The 27,916-nt window shown below is 42.1% G+C and overlaps 1 protein-coding gene across 1 annotated transcript in view; it reads left to right on the top strand.

Annotated features, from left to right (window-relative positions):
- Positions 1-27,916, top strand: part of LOC123952604 (ras and EF-hand domain-containing protein-like) — a 164,009-nt gene that overhangs the window by 107,767 nt on the left and 28,326 nt on the right. The window contains 3 exon segments of the mRNA XM_046021859.1: positions 21,069-21,207; positions 21,956-22,088; positions 25,380-25,468. Of these exon segments, the coding sequence (XP_045877815.1) occupies positions 21,069-21,207; positions 21,956-22,088; positions 25,380-25,468 (361 nt within the window).

Below are 27,916 nucleotides of genomic sequence, written 5' to 3'. Positions count from 1 at the left end.
TATTTCCCTGATGCCGAGTGACGTGGAGCACTTTTTCATGTGTCTGTTGGCCATCTGGATGTCTTCTTTGCAGAAATGTCTGTTCATGTCCTCTGCCCATTTCTTGATTGGATTGTTTGTTCTTTGGGTGTTGAGTTTGCTAAGTTCCTTATAGATTTTGGATACTAGCCCTTTATCTGATATGTCGTTTGCAAATATCTTCTCCCATTCTGTCAGTTGTCTTTTGGTTTTGTTAACTGTTTCCTTTGCTGTGCAAAAGCTTTTGATCTTGATGAAATCCCAATAGTTCATTTTCGCCCTTGCTTCCCTTGCCTTTGCCGTTGTTCCTAGGAAGATGTTGCTGCGGCTGAGGTCAAAGAGGTTGCTGCCTGCGTTCTCCTCAAGGATTTTGATGGATTCCTTTCTCACATTGAGGTCCTTCATCCATTTGGAGTCTATTTTCGTGTGTGGTGTAAGGAAGTGGTCCAATTTCATTTTTCTGCATGTGGCTGTCCAATTTTCCCAGCACCATTTATTGAAGAGGCTGTCTTTTTTCCATTGGACATTCTTTCCTGCTTTGTCGAAGATTAGTTGACCATAGAGTTGAGGGTCGATTTCTGGGCTCTCTATTCTGTTCCACTGGTCTATGTGTCTGTTTTTGTGCCAGTACCATGCTGTCTTGATGATGACAGCTTTGTAATAGAGCTTGAAGTCCGGAATTGTGATGCCACCAACTTTGGCTTTGTTCTTCAATATTCCTTTGGCTATTCGAGGTCTTTTCTGGTTCCATATAAATTTTAGGATTATTTGTTCCATTTCTTTGAAAAAAATGGATGGTATTTTGATAGGGATTACATTAAATGTGTAGATTGCTTTAGGTAGCATAGACATTTTCACAATATTTATTCTTCCAATCCAGGAGCATGGAACATTTTTCCATTTCTTTGTGTCTTCCTCAATTTCTTTCATGAGTACTTTATAATTTTCTGTGTATAGATTCTTAGTCTCTTTGGTTAGGTTTATTCCTAGGTATCTTATAGTTTTGGGTACAATTGTGAATGGGATTGACTCCTTAATTTCTCTTTCTTCAGTCTTGTTGTTGGTGTACAGAAATGCAACTGATTTCTGTGCATTGATTTTATATCCTGACACTTTACTGAATTCCTGTACAAGTTCTAGCAGTTTTGGAGTGGAGTCTTTTGGGTTTTCCACATATAGTATCATATCATCTGCGAAGAGTGATAGTTTGACTTCTTCTTTGCCTATTTGGATGCCTTTAATTTCTTTTTGTTGTCTGATTGCTGAGGCTAGGACTTCTAATACTATGTTGAATAGCAGTGGTGATAATGGACATCCCTGCCGTGTTCCTGACCTTAATGGAAAAGCTTTCAGTTTTTCTCCATTGAGAATGATATTTGCGGTGGGTTTTTCATAGATGGCTTTGATAATATTGAGGTATGTGCCCTCTATCCCTACACTTTGAAGAGTTTTGATCAGGAAGGGATGCTGTACTTTGTCAAATGCTTTTTCAGCATCTATTGAGAGTATCATATGGTTCTTGTTCTTTCTTTTATTAATGTGTTCTATCACATTGATTGATTTGCGGATGTTGAACCAACCCTGCAGCCCTGGAATAAATCCCACTTGATCGTGGTGAATAATCCTTTTAATGTACTGTTGAATCCTATTGGCTAGTATTTTGGCGAGAATTTTTGCGTCTGTGTTCATCAAGGATATTGGTCTGTAGTTCTCTTTTTTGGTGGGATCCTTGTCTGGTTTTGGGATCAAGGTGATGCTGGCCTCATAGAATGAGTTTGGAAGTTTTCCTTCCACTTCTATTTTTTGGAACAGTTTCAGGAGAATAAGAATGAGTTCTTCTTTAAATGTTTGGTAGAATTCCCCTGGGAAGCCGTCTGGCCCTGGGCTTTTGTTTGTTTGGAGATTTTTGATGACTGTTTCAATCTCCTTACTGGTTATGGGCCTGTTCAGGTTTTCTATTTCTTCCTGGTTCAGTTGTGGTAGTTCATATGTCTCTAGGAATGCATCCATTTCTTCCAGATTGTCCAATTTGTTGGCGTAGAGTTGCTCATAGTATGTTCTTATAATTGTCTGTATTTCTTTGGTGTTAGTTGTGATCTCTCCTCTTTCATTCATGATTTTATTGATTTGGGTCCTTTCTCTTTTCTTTTTGATGAGTCTGGCCAGGGGTTTATCAATCCTATTGATTCTTTCAAAGAACCAGCTCCTAGTTTCATTGATTTTTTCTATTGTTTTTTTGGTTTCTATTTCATTGATTTCTGCTCTGATCTTTATGATTTCTCTTCTCCTGCTGGGTTTAGGGTTTCTTTCTTGTTCTTTCTCCAGCTCCTTTACGCGTAGGGTTAGGTTGTGTACTTGAGACCTTTCTTGTTTCTTGAGAAAGGCTTGTACCGCTATATATTTTCCTCTCAGGACTGCCTTTGCTGTGTCCCACAGATTTTGAACTGTTGTGTTTTCATTATCATTTGTTTCCATGAATTTTTTCAATTCTTCTTTAATTTCCTGGTTGACCCATTCATTCTTTAGAAGGATGCTGTTTAGTTTCCATGTATTTGGGTTCTTTCCAGCTTTCCTCTTGTGATTGAGTTCTAGCTTCAGAGCATTGTGGTCTGAAAATATGCAGGGAATAATCCTAATCTTTTGATACCGGTTGAGACCTGATTTGTGACCCAGGATGTGATCTATTCTGGAGAAGGTTCCATGTGCACTAGAGAAGAATGTGTATTCTGTTGCTTTGGGATGAAATGTTCTGAATAGATCTGTGATGTCCATCTGGTCCAGTGTGTCATTTAAGGCCTTTATTTCCTTGTTGATCTTTTGCTTGGATGATCTGTCCATTTCAGTGAGGGGAGTGTTAAAGTCCCCTACTATTATTGTATTATTATTGATGTGTTTCTTTGATTTTGTTATTAATTGGTTGATATAGTTGGCTGCTCCCACGTTAGGGGCATAGATATTTAAAATTGTTAGATCTTCTTGTTGGACAGACCCTTTGAGTAGGATATAGTGTCCTTCCTCATCTCTTATTATAGTCTTTGGCTTAAAATCTAATTGATCTGATATAAGGATTGCCACCCCAGCTTTCTTCTGATGCCCATTAGCATGGTAAATTGTTTTCCACCCCCTCACTTTAAATCTGGAGGTGTCTTCGCGTCTAAAATGAGTTTCTTGTAGGCAACATACTGATGGGTTTTGTTTTTTTATCCATTCTGATACCCTGTGTCTTTTGATTGGGGCATTTAGCCCATTAACATTCAGGGTAACTATTGAGAGATATGAATTTAGTGCCATTAGTAGCCTGTAAGGGGACTGTTACTGTATATTGTCTCTGTACCTTTCTGATCTACTACTTGTAGGGTCTCTCTTTGCTTAGAGGACCCCTTTCAATATTTCCTGGAGAGCTGGTTTGGTGTTTGCAAATTCTTTCAGTTTTTGTTTGTCCTGGAAGCTTTTTATCTCTCCTTCTATTTTCAATGATAGCCTAGCTGGATAGAGTATTCTTGGCTGCATGTGTTTCTTGTTTAGTGCTCTGAATATATCATGCCAGCTCTTTCTGGCCTGCCAGGTCTCTGTCGATAAGTTTGCCGCCAATCTAATATTTTTACCATTGTATGTTACAGACTTCTTTTCTCGGGCTGCTTTCAGGATTTTCTCTTTGTCACTAAGACTTGTAAATTTTACTATTAGGTGACGGGGTGTGGACCTATTCTTGTTGACTTTGAGGGGGGTTCTCTGCATCTCCTGGATTTTAATGCTTGTTCCCTTTGCCATATTAGGGAAATTCTCTCCAATGATTCTCTCCAATAGACCCTCTGCTCCCCTCTCTGTTTCTTCTTCTTCTGGAATCCCAATTATTCTAATGTTGTTTCGTCTTATGGTGTCACTTATCTCTCGAATTCTCCCCTCATGGTCCAGTAGCTGTTTGTCCCTCTTTTGCTCGGCTTCCTTATTCTCTGTCATTTGGTCTTCTATATCACTAATTCTTTCTTCTGCCTCATTGATCCTAGCAGTGAGAGCCTCCATTTTTGATTGCACCTCATTAATAGCTTTTTTGATTTCAACTTGGTTAGACTTTAGTTCTTTAATTTCTCCAGAAAGGGCTTTAATATCTCCAGAGAGGGTTTCTCTAATATCTTCCATGCCTTTTTCGAGCCCGGCTAGAATGTTCAGAATCGTCATTCTGAACTCTTGATCTGACATAGTACCAATGTCTGTGTTGATTAGGTCCCTAGCCTTCGGTACTGTCTCTTGTTCTTTTGTTTGTGGTGATTTTTTCCGCCTTGTCATTTTGTCCAGATAAGAGGATATGAAGGAGCAAATAAACTACTAATAGGGTGGCAAAGACCCCGGAAAAATGCGCTGTAACCAAATCAGAAGAGACCCCAAATTGTGGGGGGGGGGAAGGGGATAAAAAACAGGTTCTGAAAAAAAAAGAAAAAAAAAAAAAGAAAAAAATTAAAAAAATAAAACAAATAAAAAAATATAAAAAAGAAAGAAAAAATATATATATTTAGATGAACTAGTCAAAAAACGTTAAAAAAGACAAGGGTAAAAGTTTTTAAAAAAATTTAGCAGAAGAAGAAAAAAGAAAAAAGAAAAAAGAATTGAAAAAAGAAAAAAAAAATAAAAAATTGAAAAAAGAAAAAAAAAAATTGAAGTAGCCGCAAGACTAAAGAATCATGGGGAGAAAGCCATGAGTTCCGTGCTTTGCTTTCTCCTCCTCTGGAATTGCTCTGCTGTCTTAGGAATTGAATCTGCTTTCTCCTTGATAGATGAACTTCGTCCTGGCTGGATATTTTGTTGATCTTCTGGGGGAGGGGCCTGTTGTAGTGACTCTCAAGTGTCTTTGCCCGAGGCGGGATTGCACCGCCCTTACCGGCGGCCGGACTAAGTAATCGGCTCGGGTTCGCTTTTGGGAGCTTCTGTTCCCTGAACGCTTTCCGTAGAGTTCCGGAGGACGGGAATGAAAATGGCGGCCTCCCAGTCTCCGGCCCGGAGGAGCCGAGCGCCTGGGGCCCCACTCCTCAGTGCGCCCCCAGAGGACAGCACCCAATCACTCCCGTATCCCCAGCCTCTAGCCGCGCTCCGAGCTCACCCAGCCCGCGACCAGTTCAAGGTAACCCCGAGCTGAGAGTTCAGTCCTCGGCTCTGTCTTTGCAGCCGGTTTCTCCGTTCTAATACCTGCGAGCTCTCCGACACTCTGACACCCCCGATCCTTCTGTGACCTTGCGGGGCCTGGGGCCACGCTGGCCCCGCGTGGGCTTCACCCCGGTTTAGCCCCTGGAGCAATGTCCCTCAGTGGAACAGACTTTTAAAAGTCCTGATTTTGTGCTCCGTTCCTCCGCCGCTTGCCGGGAGCCGGCCCCTCCCCCCGCGGTCTATCTTCCCGTCGTTTTAGATTCACTTCTCCGCCAGTCCTACCTTTCAGAAAGTGGTTGATTTTCTGTTTCTAGAGTTGCTGTTCTTCTTCTCTTCGCTCTCCCGGTGGATTTGTAGGTGTTTGCTATGTTTAGATAAGCTATCGAGCTGATCTCCTGTTACCTGATGTAGTCTCAGGCTGCTACTTCTCCGCCATCTTGACTCCTCCCCCGAGAATGTTTTTTGGAGATTTTTTAAAAAGACAGGCAAATCCTTATCTTTTATAGAGGATGGTTGTGGATTGTCTGTGTAACACAATATTTTAAATCTGTTTTGACCTACATAAAATCCTGCAATTTAATTTGTGCTTTGAGGACTCACATGTATATCATAATGTTTAGAAACTTAAACGTACATATTCCTCTGTTATAAATGCATCCTTCTTTATTATTGAAGAAATATATTCAGGATTCACAACATTAGTTCGACCATTCAGCTGGAGTTCCGATTTCAGCAACCTCAGTGAACACTCTGGCCGGTAGAGTTCAGATGTGATTTCTGGAATGCCCTGCTTTCTCAGTGTTCAGAAGGGGATTGGCCTCTCTCAGCTTAGCTGTCAGATTTCCCACAGTTAGTATTGTCCCCAACCCTGACCAACAAAGTTCATCCGCTCCATCCTCACTCTGGCCTTCCTTGGCCAGCCTCAAATCCAGCATAGAGCTCCACCCTCTCTGCTTTGGCTCCCACTGAGTCCTCCTTCCCCAGGCTCTGTCCTCCATTTATGCAGGATCCTGTCAGGTCAGATCTCTAGTGCTGCAAGGGATATGGAGGCTGATAGGTCACTGGGAAGGTAAGCATCCGCAGAACATTCAGTACACAGAGCTTCAGATTCGGTGTGGCAGGAGATCTGAAGGGGAAGATTTCTTCTGGTTGGAACAGTCAGGGCAGGCTTCATGGAGGAGGCAGCTTTGGGGAGAGCCTTGACTGATGTGTAGGGTTTGGTTTCTGGACAGGAAATACAAAAGGCTGTGATTTTGATTAGAGACCGGTATTGAATTGTAATTCATCCAGGATGGGGTGAAGGTGTTTCCCATGACATATTTGATCTGAACAATGTCTCCTTTTTTGAAAATTTATGTATTACTTGTTGGGCACTGTGCAAACTATTGGGGGACCGTGAGCACCTAAGAGTGCTTAGAATATGAGGAGGTTGAAAGAAATGACATAGGAAGTAGAGTGGTTGTAAAATTGATCCCCCAACCCAGAATTTTCTTGCAAAAAAAATGAGAGGAATTAATATACTTAAAATCATGTAACCTTATTGGAATATTGTTTTATTGTCTGACAAATTATGTTTTCATTTTACATGTGATCCTCTGACATAGTTCTATCAAAAACGTTAAAAAAGGTGGGGCGCTTGGGTGGCTCAGTGGGTTAAAGCCTCTGCCTTCAGCTCAGGTCATGATCCCAGGGTTCTGGGATTGAGCCCCGCATCAGGCTCTCTGCTCTGTGGACAGCCTGCTTCCTCCTCTTTCTCTCTGCCTGCCTCTCTGCCTACTTGTGGACTCTGTCTGTCAAATAAATAAATAAAATCTTAAAAAAAAAAGTTAAAATAGTTATTTCTAAAATGCATACACATTTTATATACATTAAGGCAAAGAAAAGGGGCACCTGGGTGGCTCAGTGGGTTAAAGCCTCTGCCTTTCGCTCAGGTCATGATCCCAGGGTCCTGGGATCGAGCCCCGCATCGGGCTCTCTGCTTGGCAGGGAGCCTGCTTCCTCCTCTCTCTCTCTCTGCCTGCCTCGCTCCCTACTTGTGATCTCTATCTGTCAAATAAGTAAATAAAATCTTAAAAAAAAAAAGGCAAAGAAAATGTTGCAACCAGTTATGTGAAGATTAAAGAAATTGTGTAAGTTTTCTGTACCCTGTGCCTCTGATAGTTACTTTTGGAAAATATTTAAGTACTTTAATCAGTTTCTTATCTTGTACTTTCCTGAAGAATATGTCTTTTTTTTTTTTTCATTGTGGTCCTTATGATTTTACTGCCCCATCAAATTGCTTGTAATGCTCTTTAGAAGATTTTGATATTAAATTTGAAATTATTGACATTGAGCAAGTGACTCTTCTCTGCAGGTCATCATGTTTTTAATGGAGAAAACATTCCCTGTCCAAGTGCTGACATAAAATCATAGAGAAAACCCTGCAATAAGTCTAGAGCAAATTCTGATAAATGGAGGATATTCTCAACTTAGTTTTGGTATAGAGAAGTGTTGATACTTACGTATGTGAATGAATATTTCTGCCCTTTATGGTCACAAGCTCTGTGTTTTCTGCCTCCCTTTGAAGAGCTTTCTTTGACAAACACTTTGACAGATTTCTTTCTTAAGTTTTGCAAGATAAGACTTGTAGGATAAGTTTGTTTCCGTTTATGACTTTTATGAATGTTTTCCCATATTGAGATGCTTCAAAATTGTAGGCCTTTTCAATTTCATTTCATTTTGGTTCAGAGTATAAATGTAATCAAATACAAATAGGAAGTTGAGATATTCCAAATCATAATTATGGAATTTTGGGGTTGAATTTGTGCAACATTTGAGCTCTCATTTCATCTGTTTAGTTCATCAGTGCCTTCCTGTTTTCAGGCTTATTTTTCCAATCTGCTAACAGCTCCAAAAACTGAAGACAGTTTTTATAAATTTGATAAAAGTTTTCCAACAGATTTTGAGCAAAATGTAATGCCAACTTAGGGGACAGGTTTACAGCAAACATAGGGCGATTTGCTAAGTAGTTCTTCAAAGGTTTAAATGTTTCCAAAACCTGAATATGATAAGCCACAGAGAAAAAGTAATCATGACAAAAATGTTTCGATGCTTTAATTATATGTGTGCATATATTTGAAATTCTGATAGCAACAGCTTCTCTTTCAGTTGGTAGAATATCAAAGCCTGTCTGGATGCCATCAAATGCACCAGCACCATTTCCACATGCAGTTCTACTTCATAGATGGCTTAATTTAGTAAAAATTATGATAATTTTTAACCACAGTGCTTTACTTTTATATTTCATGAAATTTATAGTAACATTTGTAATAAGTTCGGAAGTTTTATCTTCCACAGAATGAATTTCTAAAAGCTTTACTGGGATGTCATGAAGTGATGGAAAAAAAAGAAATCAAACCATTATTGGAATTAACTCAACCGATTTTCTTTTTGAGGCATTGATCAGAATGATAACAAACTGGCCTCATTTACCTCTGCAAAGTTCTTTTTTGGCTAATGGAGGCACGTAAGCACCTGTCACTTCACCACGTGTATTTGTATAAGGAAACTTGGAAGTGAAAATGCACGGAACCAATACAGAAGCATTGTCTTTTGATTGAAGGGAAAGGTCCCACTTTACATGCTCTCATTCTGCAGCTGCATGAGTGACCTCGCAGACCCTGAACAGTTTTTCTAAAAGATAGATGCTGTGCTTTTTCAGGAAATTTGTTGTCTTCTGGTTTTTGTGGTTAATGGTATCATTCTGGTCCACCATGGTGGAGGCTAAATGTTGACAAACTTAAAAAAAAAAAAAACCATTTTGTTTGGAATATTTTTAGATTTACAGAAAAATTGTGAAGCCATTACAGAGTTCCCCTATTACGTGTACCCGCTTTCCCCCATGATTAGCACCTTGTATTGGTGCTGTACACTTGTCACAATCAGTGAACTGATATTGGTACATTAGTATTAATTTAAGTCCATAGTTTATTAATATTTCCTAAGTTTCCCCCTAATGTCCTTTTTGCGCCCCAGCATCCTGTCCAGGACACCACATTCCATTCATGTGTCATGTGTCCTTGGGCTCCCCTCGGCAATGACCGCTGACAAACATTTTGAGCAAGTTACACATTTATCACCATCATTCTTGTAGAGAGGAAATTTGGTTCTTAACTTTTTTATTAATCATACACCTTTGTTGTTCCTTGAGCTCATGGTTTCCAGAAGGGTTTATTGCAAAATAGTAAAGCATCATCATTCAACAAAATAACTAGTTACATACATTTAAATTGTACTAACCTGGTTAAATTCCAGTAGCAAGAGCATTCCAGATACTTCCTATTGCTGTGTGGGAGGACGGTCCGACTTCTGCTTTCTGTACCCTGTGCCTCTGATTTCCTTATTTCCCCTGATTTGGCCAAACAGCCCCCTGGCAGAGAGTAGCACAATGGACTGGTCACCCAGGCGGTCAGCAGGGCAGCCGTCCCCAGGCTTTCTCCTGCACCCTCTGAGTCCTGTGGACTTACCAGTCTCCAGCTTCTCTTATCCAAGTCTAATTTGTTTTATCAGTGAGTATTCTATTCCTGGCTCCTGAAAGGAAAAGCCTTGTTATGCTGTGTCTGAAAAGGGTCAGGAAAGGAGAGATGGGTTTATCACTGGTTGTCTTCCCATTTAGCCACGTGTTCATGAGAAGTTTCGCCACTGGAAGGGTGTATCACACACTCCCGGGTAAAAGCTGGAGGTAAAAGGTGCAAATCCACCAGCTTCCCTTGACTCATTGTAATGCAGCTGTCAATAACTTTAATGCATAGTTAGTATGGAGTTCAGTAACAGTTAACAGTTACGTACTCTAAATGTAACTTTTTTCCTGTGCATTTATCCAGAATTTTCCTTTTTTTTTTCTTTTTAAAGTCAAAGTGGACAGAATACAGGACAACAGTATGAGATTGTCCTGGGTAAACCCAGGAAGGAGACAGATGTCATCGAAAGAAAAATTTTGTGCAGGAACTGATGTGGCAGTCTTTTATTTTCTTCCCAACTCCTATCTTTCGTACCAAAACAGAAATTTTCTGTGTAAATACACCAACTTGCCCTTACATTACTAGATTATGCCTACATTTAACTTGACTCCAGGTAAGCTGGTAGAAGAGAAATACCAGGAGAGTGAATGTGCCTTGTCAGTAGTCTTAAGTAAAGAAGTACCTGTTCTCACGTGTGTGTGTGTACACATCCAGAGCACACTGACAGTGTGGTATCCATATATAAATATAAATTGATGTGCACGTAGGGGCAGGATGTGACCAAAGCCCTGTTTCCTTGTATATAGAGGGCTAGGCCTGCCCTGCCCCATCCTCATTACTGTGCTCAGGGCCTGCTTTATGTTAACAGACTATAACAGGGATCCAAGGAGGACCCATTGGGCCCTCGGCCTGTTTGTGTAAATAATGTTTGATTGGAGCACAGTTAAGCTTATTCATGTGTGTGTTGTCTGTGTTTGTTTTCATGCTACAGTGGCAGGGTTGAGTATTTGCAACAGAAATTGTAAATATTTTCTGACTGGTGCTTTACCTAAGACTTTTACTGACTCCTTCTTTTGGAGTATTTGGACCCAATTCCAATATGTGGGTGTGACCCCCCCAAAAAAGCAGTCTTTGGACACCAGCAAACTGTCTACTTGGAGAGAGCATCAGATTCCATAGGTCCCACAACACTGCCCCATCCCCCAGTTCAGACACCAGTCACAAACCTAAGGCTGTTATGTGTGCTTCCAACTGACTGGAGGTTCCAACAATCTCCTCTTTAAGTTCAGTTAATTCACTAGAGAGACTCACAGAACTCAGGGAGATATCTACTTACATTTACCACTTTATTAAAGGGTAAGGCCAAGTATGAACCAATAGCCATATGAAGAGATACACAGAATGAGGTCCTGACCAGAGGAGTTTCTGTCCTCATGGAGTCTGGGGCCTGGCTCAGTGGCACATGAAGTGTTCTGGTTTCCCAACTATGGAAGCTCTCCCAAAAGGACCAAAAAGATATTCTCTTGGGTTTTATATGGAGGGTTCATTATGTAGTCATGATAAGCTAAGTTGTTGGCCATTGGCTGCTTCAACCTCCAGCCCCTTCTCTCCCTGAAGGTCAGGGTGTGGAGTAGGGGACTGAAAGTTTCAACCTTTAATCACACGGTTGGTCCTCCTGGCAACTATCCACCTCTTTGGGGGGGGTGGTCTAAAAATCACCTTCATTAATAAAGAGAGTCCTGTTTCACTCTTATGGCTTTGAAAGTTTACAGGAATTATGAATGAAGACCATATATGTCTAAGAAATGCATTTTGGGTCATCTGAATGACCAAATATATATATGTCTTATAAATCATGCTATCATACCCTTGGACTGTGAGCTTCGAGCACTGACCTCAGCCATGACCCATTTTCATTTCTCAGTTTTCCCTGCACTGGCTCCCATAAGACAACATTTCTGTCCATGAAGTTTCCACACCGCTGCTTTCTCCCTTTTGGCTCTTTCCCCAAAACACAACCCAGAGATACACAGGAGATAAACACCTACTTCTTTCTAACTCATTAGGGTAGAGGAGTCAAGAGCATTAACAGATGGTGATGATGGCCAACATTTATCAGTTCCCTACAGTGTGCCTCAGTCTGGGTGAGTTACGTTATTTGGAAGCTTCCATCACTTTCCTCACTTTATGTCTGAGGAAACTGAATGGAGCGCAGGAGGCTAAGTGTTTTGCCCTGGTTGGCAAAACCAGGATGTCAGGAGGAAGCATTTGATCTAGCCAGGCCATTACACTTCCCCCAGGCATTATTCACTCATGACTGAAGCAGCACTCAGCGGTGAGCAGCGTGCCCTCCCCAAACCTTTAGCGCCGTGCCTCTTGCTGTTTCTGTCTTCCTCCCTCCATTGGCGAACTCCCAGTAACTAAATGCCAGTGATTTCAAATAGGAAGCAATTTGCAATTTGAAACGTTTCTAGACTTTGAATCATCTCCCAGGGAGTTTCCATTTTAAAATCTTGGCAGGAATGCTACCCATCTAAGTACTTTGGGAAGTAAAATACGTCTGAAGGCCATGGGAATCCTGAAAGAATTTTACCTGTGGGAGATGTATTTGGACAGGGGGCCTGGGTGCGGCACTGGTGGTTGAACACCTGGGCTGGACCATCTTCTGAGCAGCAGCAGAGCAGAGCCAAGAGAGGCCCGGGCGCTGGACTAGCTTGTCTCTCTGTGGAATGGTGGAACCAAGCCGAAGAGACCATTATTTTCTCTAGAAGGGAGAGTCAGATAATTGCTTTGTGACTGAGTTAATGAGAAGCGAGAGCTTTTGTGAGACCACAGACCAGAATCACTTCCAGTTAGAGGCGGCTGGCGTCAGGCCGATGGTGGTCAGAGAGGCACACACAGCACACCGTGTCTGGAAGGAAAGACATGAACGTCACAAAGAGAACTACTGCCGGGGCACCTGGGTGGCTCAGTGGGTTGAGCCTCTGCCTTCAGCTCAGGTCATGATCTCAGGGTCCAGGGATCGAGCCCCACATCGGGCTCTCTGCTCGGCAGGAAGCCTGCTTCCCCCACTCTCTCTGCCTGCCTCTCTGCCTACTTGTGATCTCTTTCTCTCTCTCTCTGTCAAATAAATAAATAAGATCTTTAAAAAAAAAAAAAAAAAACAGAGCTACTGCCACCCTGTTCTAGGTGCAGAGTTAGATTTAGTTGTTGGCATTTATTTTCCAGTTAGTTGGGGTTTATTCTGAAAGTATGTGCACTATGTAATAAAAGTATGTTTTGAAGTCAGTAACTTTTATCTAACTTGTGTGGGAGTAAAAGGATAAGCCTTTCCACTTACTGACAAATGACAGTACGGTTGGTACTGTCTGATCTAGAAAGATCAGCTGGTGTCCCCTGAGTAGCAATATACCCATTTTTCTTACCGCAAAAGAGAAATAAACTGTCAGATTAAAAAAAAATAAAGAAAGAAAAAGATTTATTTTTTAGAGTAGTTTTAGGTTTGTAGAAGAATTAAGAGGAAGGTACAGAGATTTCCCATATCCTCCCTGCCCCCCCCCCACCTTCACAGCCTCCCCCATCATCAGCAAACCCTTAACAGAATCATATATTTGTTACAATTGATAAACCTACATTTACACATTATAACCATCCCAATTCCTTATTTTACGTTAGGGTTCACTCATGTCCATTATATGGGTTTAGGCAAAGGTACAGTGATACATACCCATTATCATATTATCTTAAGAGTGTTTTCATTGCCCTAAAAATCCTCTGTGTTTCACCTATTCATCCTATCCCCTCCCCTCCAATCCCTGGCAACCACTCATCTCTTACTGTCCCCAAGTTTAGCATTTTCCAGAATGTCATAGAGTTGGAATTATGTAGTATGTAATCTTTTCAGATTGGTTTCTTTTACATGGTAATATGCATTTAAAGTTCCTCTATATCTTCTCATGGCTTGGTAGCTCATTTTTCAAGTGTTGGTTTGTATTTCCTCATCTGGATGTACCATAGTTTATCCACTCACCCCACTGAAGAACATCTTGGTTTCTGCCCAGTTTTGGCGGTTATGACCAAAGTGGCCTGCCTGTTCGTTCATATGCAAGTTTTTGTGCTGACATAAGTTTTCACCTCCTTTGGATAAACACCAAGAAGCACTGATTGCTGGACTGTGTGGTTAAGAGCAAGTTTGGTCTCTTACAAAATTGTCACGCTGTCCTCCCAAGTGACTACCATTTTGCATTCCTGACAGCAATGAATGAGAGTTCCTGTTGCTCCACATCCTGACCAGCATTTGATGTTGTCATGTTCTGGAATTTGGCCATTATAATAGGTATTAATTTTCATTTCCCTGATGCCATATAATGTGGAGCATTTTTTCATAGGCTTGTCATCTGTACATCTTCTTTGGTGAAGTGTCCGTTAAGGTCTTTGACCCATTTTTTAATCAGGTTGTTTGTTATTGTTGAGTTTTAAGGATTTTGGGGGAGTATATTTTAGATGACAGTTGTGTCTTTTACAGATGTTTCCTCCAGTCTGTGGCTTATCCTCTCATTTTCTTGCCATTGTCTTTCAAAGAGCAGTTTTTAATTTTAGTGAAGTCTAGCTTATCAATTCTTTTTCTCATGGATTATGCTTTTGGTGTTGTATCTAAAAAGTTGTCACCATACCCATGGTCATCTAGGTTTTCTCCTTATCTTCTCAAAGTTTTATAGTTTTGCATTTTATGTTTAGGTCTATGATCCATTTTGACTTCATTTTGGTGAATGATTTAATGTTTGTGTCTATATTTGTTCTTTTTCAAGCGGAAGCCCAGTTGTTCTAGCACCACTTGTTGAAAAGACTATCTTTGCTCCTGTATTACCTTTGCTCCTTTGTCAAATATCTGCTGACTGTATTCAGGCAGGTCTCTTTATGGGCTCTCTATTCTGTTCAGGTAATCTGTTGGTATGATCAGATTCTAATTGTCTATAATTTTACATATTCTGTAACAAAGAAAAGTCGAAGTTCATGAAATCTTCTGAAGTTGTACATTTCTGGATTCAGTGACACTGGACTTAGCTTTATTTTTTTCCCCCCACAGACTTGTTGCAAAATCCTGTGCTCATTTTTCTGCTTCAGCCAAAAGTTTCTGAAGATGGGAGTAGTTAAGATGCAGACTTGATCAAGTCATTGCTTCCATGTAACACTTCCAGTGTGTCCTCCCATGTCTTTGCTGTGTCTTCTGGCTCCTGCTGACTTCTCACCCCATGTCCACGTCTGATGCTGTTGCCACCTCCCCTGCTCCTGGCTTTCCAGCCCCAGCAACTTCTTCTGGTTGTAGGAGCGGCTGCCTTACCCACCCTCCCCCCAATCCTGCCCCTTCAGCCTGTGGTTATCGGTGCCTGGGATTGGCCACCACCCCCTCACCCCTTTCCCACTGGCTGCCTAATTGACATCTACTCATCCCTCAGGCTATCCCCCAAGTGCTGGTCATGTTCCCCTGTCTATACTGCCAGAATATCTTGTACTTAATTTTCATGATGGGTCTAATGGGGGAAAGGAAGCCAGTCTGTTTCTTAACATTTTACTTCCAGGATCTAGCATCCATGCCTTAGGTGGCATGGATGTTTTAATTTCCTGCACTCAGATGGTGGGATCATAATGTCAGTTTTCTTTTTTTTTCTTTTTTTTTTTTTAAAGATTTTATTTTATTTATTTGACAGAGAGAGAGAGATCACAAGTAGGCAGAGAGGCAGGCAGAGAGAGAGGAGGAAGCAGGCTCCCTGCAGAGCAGAGAGCCCGATGCGGGGCTCGATCCCAGGACTCTGAGATCATGACCTGAGCCGAAGGCAGCGGCTTAATCCACTGAGCCACCCAGGCGCCCCGTAATGTCAGTTTTCTTATGGCGGATGTTGGTATGGGATAATGCAGACATTGGTGGCTTTATACTGTTAGCTTTTGTTCGTAGAAAACTGTCTTGAGTTTTAGATCTAATTGACTTATGTTTGAATGACTACGTTAGCCCCCTATTTTAATGCTTAATGCAGTGAGACTCGGGATCTAAGAGACAGTTTTCCTAACGATCTTACTGGGTCATCGTGTTCCTTAGTGTGCAGTGGCATTATCTGTGCTTGACTATTACCCAGAGGTGTCTGTAGAGCTGAGGTGTCCAGGCATTCTCAGTGCACTACTCCGGTGTGTACACGTCGATGTAGATATGTCTGTATATGGTAAGTGTCAATCCTGTGAAAATATGTCACCCTTTTATAATTTGTACACATCCTAAGTGGACCTGTTTTTCTTCTAAGTTCATGTAATAGCCTTTTCAGTCTCAGTGGGAATATTTGTGACTTAAAATGCTTATTTCCCCCGGACCATTGTAAAATTCTAAGTTGTGAATTGTTCATCGGTAATTACCCACCCCCACTGTCTTACTGTCTTTATTTTTTTTTAACAAGTCATCTTGTAATTTATCAATTGAGATTCATAGGCTCAGATTTTTTTAATTTAATTTTTTTTATTTAAATGCAGTTAATTAACACATAATGTATTATTGTTTCAGAGGTACAGGGCTGTGATTCATCAGTCTTATATAACACCCAGTGCTCATTACATCACATGTCCTCCTTAATGTCCATCACCCTGTTACCCCAACCCTCCATCCCCTCCCCTCCAGCAACCCTCAGTTTGTTTTCTATGATTAAGAGTCTCTTATGGTTTTTCTCCCTCTCTGGTTTTATCTTTTATTTTTTCTTCTCTTCCCCTATGACCCTGTTTTTTATTTTTCTTAAATTCCACATAGGAGTGAGATCATACGATAATTGTCTTCCTCTGATTGACATTTCACTTAGCACAATACCCTCTAGTCCCATCCACGTTGTTGCAAATGGAATGATTTCTTTCTTTCTTTTTTTTTTTTTTTGGATGGCTGTGTAATATTATAGGCCCAGGTTTTAAACATCTAAATCTAATTGGTAATTCAGGGTGTGTTTTTCTCTGATCTGTATTTCTCTGATGTCTTTCTCTGCCTTTTATTCACTCTCTTCCTTCAGACATAAATTAGATTATGTTTAGTATTAGAGACTTTCTTGGCACAGAAGGGTAGAGAATGTGTGTTGTCTTGATTGACTAAAACCTATGGCTTGACCCTTAATTTTTACCTAGTGTTTGTCAAATGCACCTGTAAACCGCTCTGGGTGGTATTTATAACCAAATGTAGCTGTGTGAGATGAGGCCCCAGACTCAGTGAATCAAAAGCGTTTTGGTCCTTGTCACCACAAGGCATGATTCTCAGTCCTCACATGTGCCACCTGGGGTCAGGCCAGAAGGAAACAGAGCTGTGTGTGCGGCATTGTGCATTCTCTGCTTGCTTAACCTTTGATGTGGGGAGCAAGGACACCGGGGGAGGCCGTGCCTGTGGCACTCTTAGGAGCAGAACAAAGATTGTCTTGGCACCAAGCCTTTGAGCGGAAGGACCCGCATGTGTTTAGCTGCTAGCGTAAGGCATAGCATTTAAAGCTCACAGAGAGGGACCAGGTATCATCTCTTGCAGCAGTAAGGTGTTTGGTTTTTTTTTTTTAATTTTTGTTTTGTTTTTTTCATCAGATGTCAGAATAGCCAAGTATGTTCTGTTGGCTGTCTCTTGGCATAATCCACATGGTTCTCTAGTTTCACGGAAACAGACCAAATGAAATACACAGATATATGGGGGCTGGGGAGCGTGGGAGGGGGCCTTATTGTCTGCAATAGTGCTTTCAACCAAATAGCTGTAGGTAAACAAAATTTTATAAGATTACCTCATTTTAATCCTCATCATGCAGTCATTATTTAAAGGAGACCCTTTGTAATGTGGATAGTCCTTGCAGCAATAATGCATAGCCTCCTCCAAAGCAATTTTTAAAAAATCTTGTTATGTTAAATTTTCTTAAGTGGAAACATGCCCTTGGGGTCCCTTAAGACCAGCTCAGCATTTAGTTTCAGCACAAAGGGCTAGTTCTTTTATGGGAAGCTGGACTCTGGAGCCAGATGGGCTGAGTTGGAATCCTGACTCTGCTACCAGGATAGTATTTAGCTGTCTCTGCCTCAGTTTCCTCTTTGGTAAACAGGATGCTGGTGGTAACTTCTTTTTAGCGTTGCTGTGAGGATTAAGTGACTAGTGCATGTAACTTCTGGATCACTGCCTGGACTGCATATGTAAGGTGCCTAATAAGTGTCTGCCTCAGTAAAGGATGCTTCCGAGTAGTCTTTTGTTCCCTGAGAGAGAGCGGGTGGTGGTGCTAAAGATTTACCCTGGTCATGGAAGCTTTTACATAGTTATCAAGGAAAAAGATGAAGAAGTAATTTAATCTGGAAGAGGATAATTAAAAAAAAAAAAACGAAAACAAAATAGGAAACTATTATGCCAACCTTTTAAGTTCAAACTGACTGTAACAAAGAAGTTCCAAGTCCTAGTGGCTTTACAAAATACAAACATTTCTTTCTTGTATGTCATTCAGATTGAGGCGGTCATACAGCCCTGCTGAGCACTTAAGCTCAGTGTGGTGATTCAGGAAGCCAAGCACATTCTCTCGCATGGCTTCGCCATATTGAAATTCTTCACTTCTGCTGTAGGGGTGAGGAAGAGAGATGGAGGACGGTAGAGAAGAAGTGGGAAGGGGGATGGAGGGAGAGATGCTGAGAGAGAGAGAAAGAGGGAGAATATGAATGAATAGAAGCTCAAATCTAATGAAGGATTTTAGGGAACAAGTATGGAAGTGGCCAACACATTTTACCGTTTACCAGAGCTAGTCACATGACCCTTGTCTACCTGCCTGGTGTTCTGGGAAGTGTGCCTGTAATAGGAAGCAGGATAGATGAGTATTCATGTAGTCTATCGCACAATAATTAACCATAATCACATATTTCTGCTAAAATATCTGGCAGATATTTTTCATAATACCATTTATGAAACTCTATAATGTCAAGACCAGCAAAAGTTTTATAAATTATTGTGTTTCTTTCTTATTTTTGAAATTTGCAGAAAGTCCTGAAATCTGGTGACCTGTGCTTGTGAACATTTTGTTGGGCTCTTAGTCGAGAAGCAAGGACTCTAGGTGACAATATCTTAATAGCCATCTCTGACAGGCAGGTTCCTATTAAGGAGAAAGTTTTTATGTTTTGTATCTTGCTGGTGATCAGTAACTGACAAAAGGCAAGAAGTTAATAATCCTGTTATGCATTGAAATTGCTTGGGACAGTACAAGAGCATTTTTGTTTGTTTTGTTCACTGCTCCAGTAAATACAGCTCACTATTGCAACTAGTGTTTGTATTCAGCTCTGATGGGAAGGATGATGGCCGCTTCCTGCATCTTATATCAAATAAAGTGCCTTAATCCTGCAGCTTTATTAATAATATTGCACTTGAGCAGTTCTCTTCAATCATAATTGGCCTCTGCACAGACAGAGAAGTTTATTTATAAGCGTAAACCTGGGGGAGTTTATAGCTCACGGACACATCTTGAGGCCATGCTTAACTAAGCCTCTAGGTTAATATACACCTCATATTTTTCAGGGGTTTGTAGTTCTGTGAATTAATTTTGGATCCCATTTCTTCTGCCACGGCTCAGATGCTTTAACACAATTGGGAAGTAAAAATAACGTTCTGGCGAATCATGTGGTCTTCGGCTTCAGACGGGGGGTGGAATCCCAGCTCTGCCACTAAGTCACTCTGGGACGTTGGACCTTTTGTTGTTTGCTGTGGTTGCCTATGAATTTCTAGTAACAAATACGAGACTGGTGGCTTAAACAGCTGAAATTTATTTTCATACAGTTCTGGAGGCTCGAAGTCTCAGATCAAGGTGCCTGTGGGGTTTGTTCTTGATGAGGCCTATCTCCTTGGCTTTTGGATGGCCACCTTCCTGTGTCTTCACAGAGTCTTCTCTCTGTACCCTTATGGTATCAGCCACTGAACTTGAATCAAAAACACTGCTAGCCCCACTGACTCGCTCCTTTGTCCTCCAGCAGCTGAGCTGCCCAGTTTTTCTTTTGAAACGACTCTGGAATATGTGTCTTTTAATAAAAGTTAGTAATGACAGCTAGGATTGTCACATATAAATACATGTGAATTTTTTTTTAATATTTTATTTATTCATTTGACAGAGAGAGACCACAAGTAGGCAGAGCAACAGACAGAGAGAGAGGAGGAAGCAGGCTCTCTGCTGAGCAGAGAGCCTGACGTGGGGCTCGATCCCAGGACCCTGGGATCATGACCTGAGCCGAAGGCAGAGGCTTTAACCCACTGAGCCACCCAGGCACCCCAATACATGTGAATTTATATGAAGTAATTTTTAACTGACCATAAAATAACAGGTACATTCACTCTCATGATCATAAAGGCTGAAATATGTCTTATAAGGGATTAGTGGAACATGTTATTCATCAGTTTAATGGTTACCTGTTTTTCCTGTACCTCTTATTACCTTTCTTTTTTCAAGTTCTATTTCTATTTCTACTTATTTATTTATTCATTCTTTCATTCATTCAAGTGGGGTCCATGCCCAGTATGGGGCTTGAACTTATGATCTTGAGATCAAGAGTCGCATGCTGTACCAGCTGAGCCAATCAGATGTCCTCATTTACCTTTCTCTTAAAAAAAATACATGCAAGGGGCGCCTGGATGCCTCAGTCCTTAAGCGTCTGCCTTCGGCTCAGGTGGTGATTCCAGGGTCCTGGGATATGGCACTGTATCTGGCTCTGCTCAGCGGGAAGCCTGCTTCTCCCCTCCCACCCCCCTGCTCCTTTCCCCCCTCTCGCTGTGTCTCTGTCAAATAAATAAACAAAATCTTAAAAAAAAAATACCTGCAGTAATAACAAAAATTGCCCCTTCCTGTCAATCCCTCTCTATGCCTTTCTCTTCCCTCACCAGTCTACATCTTCTAACACTAAATCATGACTGGGAAACCTAAATATAGAGAGTTTTTATTTATCAGTCATACCTCAATACATCTAGGAAATAATAAATTTGCTGTTTTAAAAATTTTAAAATTTTAAAAATACAGAGAGGGCACCTGGGTTGCCCAGTGGGTTAAAGGCTCTGCCTTCAGCCCAAGTCATGATCTCAGGGTCCTGGGATCGAGCCTTGCATTGGGCTCTTTGCTCAGTGGGGAGCCTGCTTCCCCCTCTCTCTGCATGTGTCTCTGCCTGCTTGTGATATCTCTCTCTCTCTCTCTGTCAGATAAATAAATAAATTCTTAAAAAAAAAAAAGTAGTACGGAGAGTAGTGCCACAGCATCACTGCCTGCCTGCTCGTCTTTCCTTTCTGGTCCTCCTGTTATTGTTGCTTTTTTTGGTTCTTATGTGTCTCATTCCTGAAAGTATTCTGAAAATTTGCCTTTTCATTTTTTACTTTGTTTAATTTAGCTTTTAATTTTATTTTTTTATTTTTGGCAGAAAAGAGCAAGTTAGTACCTTGTATCTAAACATCAACCTTGTGGAGCCAAGACTAAATAAGTCGTACGAGCATGTTATAAGGAACTTTATCCATGAGATCAAACTGCAGAGCACAGAAATGGAAAACCTGCCCATTGCAGTGAAGAGATATTGAAGTCCTTCCTGTCTTTCTTCCTCTTCTTCTTCTTCTTCTTTTTTTGTTAAAGATTTCTTTGCTTGTTTGACAGAGAGAGACAGAAGAGAGGGAACACAAGGAGGAGTGGGAGAAGGAGAAGCAGGCTTCCCGCTGAGCAGGGAGCCTGACATGGGGCTCAACCCCAGGACCTTGAGATCATGACCTGAGCTGAAGGCAGACGCTTAACCAACTGAACCATCTAGGCACCCCTCTTCTTCTTCTTTTTTTTTTTTTAATAAAGAGAGAGATAGAATGTGAGTGGGGGTGTTGCAGAGGGGTAGAGGGAGAGAGAATCTTAAGCAGGCTCATATGTGGACGTGGAATCCAACACAGAGCTCGAGTTGATGACCCTGAGATCATGAGCTGTACTAGAATGCCAAGTTAGACGCTTAACCGACTGAGGCACCCAGGTTCCCCAAAGCCCTTCCTTTCTGAGTGGTATAGGGAAGTTCTTTAACTGGCTCTGTGTCCAGGAGGCACGTGGGCTGAACTGCATGATCCCATTATGATGTGGGTGGACTTCCTGAACCTCGGGCATCTGGAGCTTCCTAAGCTGGGCCAGCATGAAGGCTGAGTCAGGCAGGATGCTGTAAGGACAGCCAGCAGTCCATCAGTAGGTCACCGTGATCCTATCCTATAAACTTTTCAAGACCAATGATTCCGTACAGAACCGTTCTGACAGGTGTGTTACTGTATATCCATCCTCTTGAAGCCTACCGGAAATGTCTCATCTGGAGAGGCAGACAGGACAGCCCTTGAAGCCCAGCCTGGTCATGGGCCGGTGTGTGACTTTGGGCAGGTTCCTGCGTCTGCAGAACGAAACTGTAAACGTCCACATTCTCAGGGTGTGGAGGGCCAGGAGATGATGTCCTGGGTGGAGCCCCCCACCCCAGGCTGACCACATGGTGGGTGCTCAGTGGTGGGATTCTTCCTGTCTCCGGCCCTCCTCACCCAGCCTGAACTGGAAGACAGAAAGCTGTAAGCCCGTACTGTCCTATGGCTTGTGTGAGCCGTAGCTGGTTTACATAGGATATCTTACTGGTCTGACCAGCAGCCCAGGGCAGAGGAAGGGATTACCTGTGTTACAGTCCAGATGTCAGCCTCTTTGTTCCCCAGAAGGACTGCAGTCCTCTGGCTTTAGGGGGAAAGAGAGCATTTTGTTTCTTGTAATTCCTGGCTGTTGTGCCCCATAGTGGCTTCTCGTGGTGGCCATTTCACCAGTGTTTCTGAGGGTGAGGCGCGTCCTGCTGGCCTCTGCCCAGAACTTGTAAAGGCCCCTTTGATAGGATGCACCCCACTTGCAAGGGGGCAGGAGAGGGTATGCCTCAGTCTCTTTATTCTTTCCTTCCACATGATGATGAAGCTATCTAGTTAACCGTTTGGAGTTTAAGTGAAGGGAATTAAAATATTGGAGTGTTTTCAAACACTGATGCTACATAGGACTTTTTATAGTTCTGGAGTCATGTGAGAGTAGAGGTATCATGAACATTTCTGTTCCTGAGTCTGAAATTTTCTCTCAAATTTGTCTTCTAGGGGTTTTCAGTAGGAGAGTAGGGCGGTCCTATGAACTCCAAATTCTGTAAACTAGGCGTGATTCACAGACCCACTTATTTTTTTATTTTATTTTATTTTATTTTATTTATTTGACAGAGAGAAATCACAACTAGACAGAGAGAGAGGAGGAAGCAGGCTCCCCGCAGAGCAGAGAGCCCGATGTGGGGCTGGATCCCAGGACCCTGGGATCATGACCTGAGCCGAAGGCAGAGGCCCTAACCCACTGAGCCACTCAGGCGCCCCCAGACCCACTTATTGAGTGGGTCTGTGAATCAGACATTTTAGAGTGTCCAAGATTATCTCTTAAAAGAGACAAACATCCATGCACACGCATGTGCACACACACACACACAAATTTATATGTGACCTTTAAGGATAGTACCATATAAACCCACAAGGGAAAAAAGAATGTCATTCTTCATTCTCATCATGAGATGTCCCTCTGCAGAGGGAATGTCTTACCTGTGCTGAGCTGTGTTCCTGCTTGTCGTCTCCCTGCTGCTCAGCTTTGGAGTGGGAGCCAAAGTCAGGCTCTGTCCCAACTACCAGAGACCTCACTGGAGTGCTTTCCATGGTGACTGTGACGTTCTCCTGTGTTCTTAGCTGAGGACCATCATCCTTACCTGGGGTTGTGGATGGGGGCAGATCTCTATCTTTTCACTCTGCACTTGGACCTGAAGGATGGGCAGTGTCCGGATGGGAGCCCTGGACTAGGATAGAGTGGACAGTCTTCATCACACCAGACATTTCACTATGAGCTAGGAATTCACAACAGACATTTCATTATGAGCTAGGAATTGCTGGGGCAAACACAGTGTCGTTATAGACTGATACCTGACTTATTAAAAAAAAAAATGTTGCTCAGAAGTGAGGAAGGCAGAAAGAACACATTCAGGAGCAGTCCTGGATATCGAGAGGGAGTGGTTGGAAAAATGGTAATAGGGGGAAGAGGGATGTGGGACTTGGCTGTTTAATAGTCCCAGAGTTGAGCAAACCAAACAAACTTTCTGTGGGGATAAGTAGTTCTTAGATGTCATATAGCAGGTATTTATAAACAAACCAGAAATAGCTAACTTTCCAAATGAGGTTAACATCTCTTCAGGCGGGCTGTCAGGTAAGAATGAAGAAAACACAAGGGGAAAATAGCAGTAAGTCACTCAAGAATTTTATTTTGGGGCCTTCTCCCCACCCCTCAGGACTCACTTGGACCTTTATATAGAAATTAAAGTAATGTACGCACAGACTTTGTTAACAAGGGAGCCAGCAAGTGGAAAGCAGGAAAAATGGTGTCGCAGAGCCATCAAACTGGGAGACAGGACATCTTATGTTAGGTTCTTTTTTTTTTTAATTTTTTTAAGATTTTATTTATTTATTTGACAGAGATCACAAGTAGGCAGAGAGGCAGGCAGAGAGAGGAAAGGAAGCAGGCTCCCTGCTGAGCAGAGAGCCCGATGTGGGGCTCGATCCCAGGACCCTGGGATCATGACAGGCAGAGGCTTTAACCCAATGAGCCACCCAGGCGCCCCATGTTAGGTTCTGTTCTCTACTTTTTTTTTTTTTTTTCTTTTTTTTTTTTCATTTTATTTATTTTTTCAGTGTAACAGTATTCATTCTTTTTGCACAACACCCAGTGCTCCATGCAAAACGTGCCCTCCCCATTACCCACCACCTGTTCCCCCAACCTCCCACCCCTGACCCTTCAAAACCCTCAGGTTGTTTTTCAGAGTACATAGTCTCTTATGGTTCGCCTCTCTACTTTTTATCAATGTCATGTCATTGACCGTCTAAATCCCGTGGCGGCTCTGTCATCTAGTTGAATAGGCAAGACTTATGAATGAGAAACGTAGATAATAGGACATACATCAGAGAGAGAGAATAAAAAATACATTTTTTAGGGTTTCGTCTGCAGCCTCGACCATTGTAGAGTGTGACAGATGTCTCCATACCAGCCAGTTGCTCCGGAAAACTATGCCACAACTCTCCTCAATGACATGTTCCCATTTCTAACTTTTTGGCAAATCAGTGTGCTCTGCATCTGTAGAGAGGTGATTTGGGGATTAGTAAAGGAAACAGAATTTTTCTAATGTAAAGACTATTTTTATGCTAGAACTTTAGGGAAATGATTAGAAGTAATTGTTCAGATTCCTTTTATCCCCTTCTAATCGGAGCATATAACATTGTGTGTTTTCTATAAAGCATTTCAAAATTCTATCCAAAGATCTGTTTGCCGTAGGGTTCCTTTTTTTTTTTTTTTGGTCCAGGATTGTCAGTCGTGGAAGCAAAAAGGATTTTCAGAATTTATCAACAGCTTCCCAGTGATTTGATATCTTTAGCTGTTCTTTGCCACAATCTAGGTTAACACTATTTTGTCTAATTTATACCATTTACTAAATATCTAGTATTACTGTTATTTTACACCCAAATGGTCAAAGTGCCAATCCTGTTTTACTATGTGGAAGAACAGGGAATATTACTTAAAATAGTGTGTTTCTTCTCCTGTGTAACATAGGGGTTGAGATAGACAAGGTTGAAGTTATCTCTGCATGTTGCAGTGAAAAGGTGTGCACCCTCTTGAATTTCAGAGCCCAGGACAAGGCAGCCATGCAGCCTTCCCCTGGAAGAGGAAATGGATCAGAGGATTCAGGCAGCAGAACACAAGATGCGTAAAGATGTGAGTTTGTGGGATTGGCCCTTTCTTTCCACGATTCCCGATGGATTGCCTTTTACAGACTGGGCACCGGGCAGGGTTTTCCATGAGGGCTATTTTTGGTAGTGGTTTTGGGGGTAGAGCGAGGGGAGAGAGAGATAATAAATAATCAAATAAAGTAGATAATTTCAGGAGCTATGAGTAAAGAGCAAGTGTGGTCAGCAACGATGGAGAGAAGAGGTCGGCGGGTCAGGAGCCGCTCTGTGGAGGTGCTGTGAGAGTGGAGGCCGGAGGAAGAAGGCAGAGCCCCCCTGGGGTAGAGAAGGGTGGCTCAGCTCTTATGCCACAGTCTCCCCGACCATGCCCACTGCCAACTTTAAATCTAGATTGCAGGGAATTAAAATTCTGTCTGCGAACCTCAATGTTTTATAATAAAAAGTACTTTTATTCATCACTGAGTGAACTCTATAGTCGAAACTTGCTTACCTTCACTGATTTCCATAGAAGCAATGTTTGTCTTTTTTCCTTATAAACTACAGCTGGGTGATGAATGTTTACTAGAAGTAGAAAATAGACTTACCTGTAAGGTTAATGTTGGGTTGAACATTCTCTATTCATTTGCCCTGTTCCTCCAAGAGGCAGAAGCATGAAGTGAGAAGGGCCTGAGTATTGGCATCTGACCTTAATGTGCTTCCTGGCTTTGCCTTTGCCCAGGCAGGTGGCCCTGGGAAAATAACCTGACCTCTGACCTTGGTGGTGCCATTGTTAGAATGGGGTAATGCACCAGCCTGCTTTACGGAGGCCCAGCCTGATGATGTACATGAGTGCCTAGCACCGGGCCTGAGGCCTGCATCCTGGCTGTGGCCGGCCTGCTCTTTTCCGTGGTTCTTCGTGCTTTGTGTCCTTCCAGATTCTTTGCCTTGGTCTGCTGTACCCCATATATGACTTCGGTCTCTTCATTGTCGTATCTCTTACTGGCAAGTTGAGTAACTGTTGGGACGTCATGTTCAGCAGAGTCAGTGGTCAGAGTCCATGGGCCCGCTTTAGTGCAGTGGAGATCCCATTCTTCTGTTAGCACTCCATTTGTTGTAGTCTAGAAACAGGAAATTCATGTATATTTTTTCTGCCTTTTTTCCCTCTCCGTGCATTTAATCTGTGTGCTCATTCCTTCATCGAACACTTACAAGCGCACGTGCACTCCTGCCATCAGTCTCACTGCTTCTTAACCAGCAGACTTGTGGTTGGTGTTGGAGCCCTTACCAGGGCCCCCACACCCTGTAGCTTCATGTTGGGCTCAGCTCGGCTCCCTGTGGTTCTGCACCACACAGCTCTGGTCCGGCGTGATCATCGCTCTTCGTTCTCTCTGCTCTTCCTTCTCTCTATCTGTTTTCTTTGCCCCTCCTTTCCATTTTCCCGAACTCAGCCAAGCTTAGAGAAAGTCTCCCCTTCTCCTTGATTCTCCCTCGCAGTCCTCTGGCCATATTCACCTCTTCCTGACCTTGACTCCTTTTGCCCCTACGGTGTTATTCCCTTGCTTCAGGTAAGTATTTTAGACTGTAGTGGCTTTCTTGAAGTAGAATTGACACACAAGGAGCTGCATATTTACAGAATATGATAACGCTGGCTGTATCCATACTCCATGAATCCACCACCACAGTCAAGATAAGGGTGTATCCGTCCACCATCTAAGTTTCCTCAGGCCTCTTTGTCATGCTTCTCTTCCTCCCTCCTCTGCCCTCCTTGCCAGGCAACCACTGGGTATCTTCTTCCATGAAATGTCTGTTAAAATCTTTTGTTCACTTTGAAAATTAGGTGGTTTTCTTATTATGCAGGGTTTTGTGATTATTTTTTAAATACAGTTTTCTTTTAGACTTATTTATTAGAGCATGAGCAAGAGGGGCAGACAGAGATGGGGAGAGAATCTCAAGCCGACTCCGCACAGAGCCCGACCCCAGGACCTCAAGATCTGATCTGACAAAAAATCAAGAGTCAGACACTTAACTGAATGCACCACCCAAGCGCCCCTGTTACGGAGTTTTGAGAGCTCTTTATATATTCTGATTTTAAAATTCTTTCCCCACGGTGACTTGTCTTTTCATTCTCCCAACAGTGTATTTTGAAGAGTAAAAATTTTTCATTTTGATGAGGTCTGATTTGTCAATTTTTCTTTAATGGATCATGCTTTTGGCATCTAAGAAATCTTTGCCTAACAGAAGGTCACAAAGATTATTCTGCTGTTTTCTTCTGTAAATTTTATTTATTTTAGATACTAAGTTTAGGATCCATTTTGCAAGATGTGGGTCAAAGTTCATATTTTTTTGCAGGTGTATATCCAGTTGTTCTAGCACCATTTGTTGGAGATTATTTGTTCTCCACTGAATTGCCTTTGCACTTTGTCCCACGTTGATTTAATGTATTTGTGTGGCTTTATTTCTGGGCTCTCTGGTGTGTTCCATTGATTGCTTTATGCCA

This window comes from Meles meles, chromosome 11 (assembly GCF_922984935.1).
Source record: "Meles meles chromosome 11, mMelMel3.1 paternal haplotype, whole genome shotgun sequence".
NCBI classification, from domain to species: Eukaryota; Metazoa; Chordata; class Mammalia; order Carnivora; family Mustelidae; genus Meles; species Meles meles.
This window is presented reverse-complemented; position numbering and strand designations above follow the sequence as displayed.